This window comes from Dasypus novemcinctus, chromosome 11, assembly GCF_030445035.2.
Source record: "Dasypus novemcinctus isolate mDasNov1 chromosome 11, mDasNov1.1.hap2, whole genome shotgun sequence".
In the NCBI taxonomy this organism is placed as follows: domain Eukaryota; kingdom Metazoa; phylum Chordata; class Mammalia; order Cingulata; family Dasypodidae; genus Dasypus; species Dasypus novemcinctus.
Window position 1 is genome coordinate 94,718,419 of NC_080683.1, and position 7,451 is coordinate 94,725,869.

General features: G+C 34.6%; 1 protein-coding gene across 2 annotated transcripts in view; it reads left to right on the plus strand.

Annotated features, from left to right (window-relative positions):
- Positions 1 to 2,931, plus strand: part of NUS1 (NUS1 dehydrodolichyl diphosphate synthase subunit) — a 28,653-nt gene extending 25,722 nt beyond the window's left edge. For both annotated transcript variants that reach the window (XR_011650118.1, XM_004471244.4), the window contains one exon: positions 201 to 2,931. Coding sequence is in view for 1 of the 2 variants with exons in the window: in XM_004471244.4 (XP_004471301.1) it covers positions 201 to 291 (91 nt within the window). In the remaining variant the exon portion in view is untranslated. The remainder of the gene's footprint in view (positions 1 to 200) is intronic.
- Positions 2,932 to 7,451: the final 4,520 nt, after the last annotated feature.

The following is a 7,451-nucleotide window of genomic DNA, read 5'->3' on the forward strand; positions in this document are numbered from 1 at the left end:
AGGGCTGATTATTTTTTATGTGAACTGTTTCACAGTGAATTTTCACAATCTTTTAATAGAAATGTTTTGGCACACTCAGCTTGTAAATTTACTCTCTTAGATCTTTAACCTTTTCTTAGTCATTATCTTTCTGTCCCCTCTTCCCCCATGAAATTACAGTATATCATCTAATTACTTTCTCCCCTGTGTTTTCTTTTTAGCTCTTTGCCTTCCTACCTAAACATCAGTTATGAGGACTTTTTCTCTGCCCTTCGTCAATACGCAGCCTGCGAACAACGTCTGGGAAAGTAGTCATCCCTGGTTGTGTAATTCGATTTCAGGCTTTTGGAGAAAAGGACCCAAATGACTCTGATGTTTACAAAGCACCCATGAAACCCTGTACACACCCAGTCTATGATCCTCATAATTTATCAACAAACACAAAAAAGTGTCTTACTTGAGAGTGTGTGTGCAATTATGTGCACACTTATTGTATGTATGTGTATAGAAATAAACTTATAAATGGAGGAAGTACTGAAGAAGGAAATACAAAGACCAGCAGCTTTGGGCAAATGGCAGCAATGTTTTAAGAGTTGAAATTTCAAATTTAAAAGCTTCAGCCCCAACTACTTCCCTATTTTTGTGGGGAGAAGAGGGAATGATAAGAGCCATTTGTTTTAGTTTGGGAGGGTGGGTAATAATTTATGTTGTTTTTTCTAGTGACCAAACTTTCATTTTTAAGAACTAGATTGAGTCTATTAAATGTAAACATTCTGAGTTTGCGGAGTCTCCAAAGGAGTGGAGTTCGGTGCTGCTCACGTGTTAAAAGCTTGCTCATCTTCGACAGCAGGAATACCTATCTTCAGATGTCCGTCCATTTTTATAATTTACTTCATTATAGTCAAACAGTGTGACGAGTGTTCATGTGATGTTTGTGCTCTGGGTTGTTAATACCATTTTTAAAAATTACATTGAAATGCATAAATGAAAAATTAAAATATTGATTTGGCAGTCAAAAAAAAGTGGGGGTGGAGCAAGGGGATAAGCTATAATCTTAAAAGTGGAAGATTTCTTAATACAAGAACATTTTGATTCCTCCTTTTGCTTCAGGACAGTGTGTACCCAAAGTTGGTTGAAAAAAATTATTCCATTAACTTTATTTAAAGTTAAAAAAAGAGCATTTGAGGGAACTTAACTTGTGAGTTCTTTCCCACAAAAGTAACCTGTTCCACTTTGGAATTACACTTCAGAGCCATGTTAACACCTTGGAATTTTACTCAGCAAATCCTGATGGTGATTTGCATAAAAGTTCATAAATAGGATTGAAACTGGATGGAGTAAAATATTATAAGTCTACAAAATTAATTTAACTTTACATGTTCTCTTTTATAACGGAACAGTACAGCTTCTGTTATTTTTTAAATCAATAAATGATTTTTTGATAGGTGTTTAATATTTCTTCCCTCCTGATCCTTGGACAAAAACCATTATTTATATTTGATGGGATGTTTTGAGAAAACCATCTTAGCAGTAGTTATCTAAAATTGTACATTTAGAATGGAGTAGTTTAAATTCAAGGTCACAGAAGTTTGCAAAATAGCAAAGAAGATTGGATTTGAAAAGCTATGTCAAATTCTGAAGCTATGAAGAAGTGTGTTTCAACTTTGGTTACAAAACCTTTTATGATTTTAAAAATACACTTTAAATAAAAATGATTAAATTAAATTTTTGTCCAGTGACATTACTTTGCACTTCATAGTCCTTTTTATATTGTAAGGCTTTTTTTGTGTCTTTATTGCTAAAAGGTTTTCTGTGAAGCTGTAGTATATCCTTAACGTTTACCACGAATTTCCAATTTTCCTTTATCTGTACTCTGATTCATGTTTTACTGGGCTTTCTTGCCTTAGTTTAAGATGGAATTTATATCCTTCATAAATATGTTAAATATAAGTGTCTTTTATAAACATTTTGGAGTATGTATGGCTTTGATGAATTAAATTTAATGGGTCCTATTGAAATGAAGGTACTTGATATTTGTCAAATAATTTCACACTGGAATATAGCTCAAGTTGCTAAAGGTTTAATAGTTGAGTCTTTGTGCCTTTATTTTCTCCATTTCATAATATTGTAGTGTTACACATCAAAGTATATTTATAATCTGTGACCTGAGTCTTATTCCTAGGAAGAGACCCTTAAAACAAGTCACTAAGGATTCTGGATTCAGATATGGGCATTCCAGCCTTTTTTCCTCATAAGCCCAGCTGCTAGTACAATCTCTACAATGTTAATGACTTTGGTCATTAATGATTGCCTACTTAAAATTCCTACCACAATCATCACATGGGAGGCTTCTCTGCACTCCCAAGAAAAACAGTTTTAAAGAAAAGTGTTGTTAGTCTGTATGTATTGAAGGATACTGTCTTTAAATAGTTTCTTCTTACACTTTCCACAAAAATTTGAAAAATTACCAAATTAAACCTACTTTATGGATGGCAGCTTTTTGGAATATAGCAATTTGGAGGGTTTGAATTCCATTTCCAATTTGGTGGTTTTATGTTTCTTAAAGCTAAGTGATTTCCTGTTTCAAAGTTTGAAAGCTGGTTTTGATGCAAATAGCAAATTCTGATATTTTGTGACTCGCTTAAGAATGCCTGTCTCTGAGAGGAAGGCACTATAATAATGAACAGTGCCAAATACACTGTGCATATCCTACAGTTTAATCTTTGAATGTATGTTACTTGATTAGTTAGCTTCCTATTCCTTTCTATGTGATGTTATTGTTTATAGAGACAGTTAAATCCTTGTGATGTTTTGTATGACTGTAAAGTTTGGGAACATGTAAATAATGTGTAAAGCAAGTTTTTATGATAAGGGAATCAAATTTATTGAATTTTATTATTGAAAGTTGAAACATGTATAAACAAAAAATAAAAAATATACTCTTTTCATGGACTATAGTATGTGATTGCTACATTTATTCTAAATTTTAGGAGTTGCAGTAATGTAAAGAGGAACTCATGACTAGATAGCAATACTATTTTTATAAATGGTATGCTCTTGACTGAATATATTCTTGCTTTTACCAGGTTTAAAATATGTTATTTGATTTTTGGTAGACAGTAACAAGATGCAATTCACTTTGTCATTGCTTGAATTATTAGATTTCCACAATAGTTGATATCTGAATTGACTTTTATTAAATATGGAATTTCCAAATAAAAAGCACGTATGTGCACCCCTTTAAAAAGTAATTTAACAGTTTATGTCAAACCAGGTAATAAAAGGGTACAATTTGTGGTTTGTCTTATATTGCATAGGATATTTGCTTTATAACTCAATCTAATAATGAGTTTACATTTTGTGCATAATTTTTATCTAATATCTAGTTTATCAAAGGTCACACTTTAACTCTGGTTAATAGGAAATGCCTTTAACAAAAATTACTGAAGGAAAAGTTCACGATAGTTTGAAATAAAACCCAGGAAACAAGATGGGTGTCAGCAGTTGTCAAGATCCTTGCTGATAGGCCATAAACTGAAAAGATTGGTGGAAAAGAGTGTATAAGAATTGGCTTAAAAGTTTTAAAAAAATGCATATTCATTGTAGAAAAATTAGAAAATTCAGAGAATCAAAAAGGACAATAACTTCTAATGTCATCACCCACTGACAACATTTTGGTCAATCCTAGAATATTTTGTTCTTACATTTAAAAAAATGGATCCTACTGTAACAGGTTTAATAAAGTGATTTTTTAAAAAATTACCAACTAGAAATTTAGAGTCTTGCATTGTTTGTACTTACTTCTTGTGTCTGGTTATAAACAATTAGCACATGAAAATAAAATATGTGGGGAAGAACATACTGTCCACTGTATTAGGCAGCCAAAGGGTTGCTGATGCAAAATACCAGAAATCTGTTGACTTTTATAAGGGTTATTTATTTGGGGTAGAAGCTTACAGGTACCAGACCATAAAGCATAAGTTACTTCCTTCACCAAAGTCTGTTGCCACATGTTGAAGCAAGGTGGCTGCTGACATCTGCAAGGGTTCAGGTTTTCACTTCCTCTTAAGGCTCTGTGATCCCAGCTTCTTCCAGTATCAGCTGTAGTCTCGTTTCTCTCCTAGAGCTTGTTTACCCTGGACTAAGCTGTTCTGCTCTCTCCACAAGGCCAGCTGTAAACTACCAGGCCAGTGGCTCTTCTCTCTTCCTGGGGCCTCTGCTGTGCCTAATGGAGACTTCTCTTTTCTCACGTATCTGCTCTGTGTTGGCTTCCTAGGGCTCCAGTGTTAAAAACTCCATCTAACTGCTCTGCCCTGGTGTTTTCTCTATGACTCCCTACCTACCAGTGTGGCCCAGTCAAAGCCTTAATCATTATTTAATCAAGTAAAAGTGAAACCTCTGAATTCAATACAATCTAATATGCCAAGAGGAACAGACCAGTTTACAAACATAATCCAATATCTATCTTTGAAATTCATAAACAATGCCAAACTACTACATCCACTATTAGTTATTGATGAATATTTGACTTTGGTCCAGATTCTTCAAGTAATTTTATGCTCATCTCTCTTTTCTCTATTTTGTAGATATTTGGGAATATGAATTAATTTTAGCCTGATTCATTTTAAAAAATAAAACTGCAAAGTAAATTCAAAATGAGAAAATAAAATTGCAAAAATAGAAAATTAGATGTAGTTCCCAGACCACACTATTTGGAATTTCTGCTGTTGTGTATGTTTATATTACCCTGCGTTGGTACTCATAATTTAAGTTGCTATTAAAAGGATAAGAAAAATTAATTGTTTGGCTTGGGGAATGAAAGCCTGAGAAAAATTGAAAAGTCAACATGTGGTTAATTGCTAACCTCAGAGTTGGATACTTGCACAGGGTATTTAGTATTTCTGCTTTGATGAAGATGAATTTCAACTGCTACGTCTTTTATGTATTTACTTCTATGAACTGTTCTTTTAAATATATTCTGCAGGATTATTCCTCAAAACAGCTGTACATAATAAATGCATTAATTTTTTTTACCTTAATAGGGAAGTAGATGGGTAATGGTTAATTAGATTTCAGATAGAAAGAAAATGAGACATGAAGAAAAATGTGGAAGCCACTTACCCAGAGATATTTGACAGCGTTTGTCTAGTGTAGAGGTTTCAACTGAGAGTGATTTTGCCCCCTATAGACATTGACAATGTCTGGTAACATTTTTGGTGATGACAAATGTGTGTGTCTCGTTGTGTGTGTGTGTAGGAGTGTTTGAGAGACAATATAATAATATCTAGTGGAAAGAGGCTAGGGGTGCTGCTGAATGTGCTACAGTTCAAGGACTACCCTCACTACCAAAAATTTCCTAGTGATGAGGCTGAGAATCTCTAGTGTGATTCCTACAGTTTAGTTGCTGTGCTCTTATATTTGGGGAGGTGGTATTGGTGATGATTGTTGCCTAAAATATGCATGGGGTAATTTAGGTCAAAAATTTTTTTTAATATTTTTGAATCTATAAGTTCAGCTTAGAGAGAAACTAAATATTTATTGTTATTATATATGTATATTTTAATTACATATGTGAAGTGATACTTTTAACTTTTCTCCACTCATTAATTTTATTCAGTATTTCACATTCATCGTCGACATTTTGAGATACTTAACAGCATTAAGTTAGCAGTTTGTTTCATTCAACCTGTAATTGTGATTTTCACAATATAACCACTTACTATATTGTTCATAAAAGCAAGTTTAAAATGCTTGTTTGCAATACATCCTTCACCTGTTTTTTGAGGTCCTATCTCCAAGAATAATTACTAAATCACTATTAATTTATCTGCCTCTTGTTTTTAAATAGTCTAGTGACCTTTATAGCCTTCTGAAATTAACATTGATTGAGGTAGTTTCAACTTAATGTGATTGCCCCAAATATTACTTGCAGTTTTTAAAAAGTAATTAGAGAGCTCCTCATAATGGGATTTTGTTTGGTCTGGAGAAAGATGACTTTTTTTAAAATTTAGACATTTTTCTTTTTTATTAGCAAAGTTGTTAGCTTACAGAACAATTAGGGATAAAGTACGGGATTCACATATACCACCCTATTATTAACACCTTGCATTGGTGTGGAACATTTTGTTACATTTGATGATAGCATACATTCTTATAATTGTACTATTATCTACAGTCCATGTTCTAATTTATGGTTCACTGTTTATTAGTGCAGTTCCATGGACTTTAAAATTTATTCTGTTACCATATATATAATCTCACATCTCCTTTTGATTACATTCAAATATATATTTCTGTACTGTTAATTATTTTCACAATGTTGTTCTACCATCACCACCACTCATTGCCCAAACATTTCCATCATTCCAAATAGGAACCCTGTATATTTAAGCCTTAGCTTCCCATTCCCTTTCCTCACCCTAGCACATCGTGACCTGTATTCTAGATTCTGACTCTATGTGTTTACTTATTCTAATTATTTCAAGTCAGTGAAATATTTGTTCTTTTGCATTTGACTTATTTCACAAAACATGATGTCTTCAGGATTCATCCATGTTGCTTGTACGTATCAGGACTTGATTCCTTCTTACAGTTGAATAATATTCCATTGTGTGTGTGTGTATATCACATTTTGTTTATCCCTTCATCTATTGAATACACTTGGGTTGGGTTGCTTCCAACTTTTGACAAGTGTGAATAATGTCACTAAGAACATTGGTGTGCAAATATCTGAGTCCCTTCTTTCAATTCTTCTGGCCGTATGGCCGTATACCCAGTACTAGGATTGCTGGGTTATATGGTAAGTTCTATAATGAATTTTCTTTTTTTTAAAAAAAGATTTATTTATTTATTTAATTCCTCCCCCCCCCCCCCCCCCCCCCCCGTTTGTCTGTTTTCTGTGTCTATTTGCTGCGTCTTGTTTCTTTGTCCGGGAAGTGTGGGCGGCGCCATTCCTGGGCAGGCTGCACTTTCTTTCGTGCTGGGCGGCTCTCCTTATGGGTGCACTCCTTGCACGTGGGGCCCCCCTTACAGGTGCACTCCTTGCGCGTGGGGCTCCACTACGCAGGGGACACCCCTGCGTGGCACGGCACTCCTTGCGCGCATCAGCACTGCGCATGGGCCAGCTCCACATGGGTCAAGGAGGCCCGGGGTTTGAACCGCGGACCTCCCATGTGGTAGACGGACGCCCTAACCACTGGGCCAAGTCCGTTTCCCTATAATGAATTTTCTGAGGAACCACCAAACTTCCACAGTGGCACGCCATTTTAGATTGCCACTAAGGAATGAGCATTCCTATTCCTCCACATCCTCTCCAATACTTTTTTTTTTAAATAGCAGCTATTCTAATGGGTATGAAATAGTATCTCATAGTGGTTTTGATTTGTATTTCCCTAGTGGCTAATAATGTTGAGTGTCTTTTCATGTGCTTTCTGGCCATTTGCATATCTTTGGAGAAATGTCTATTCAAGTCT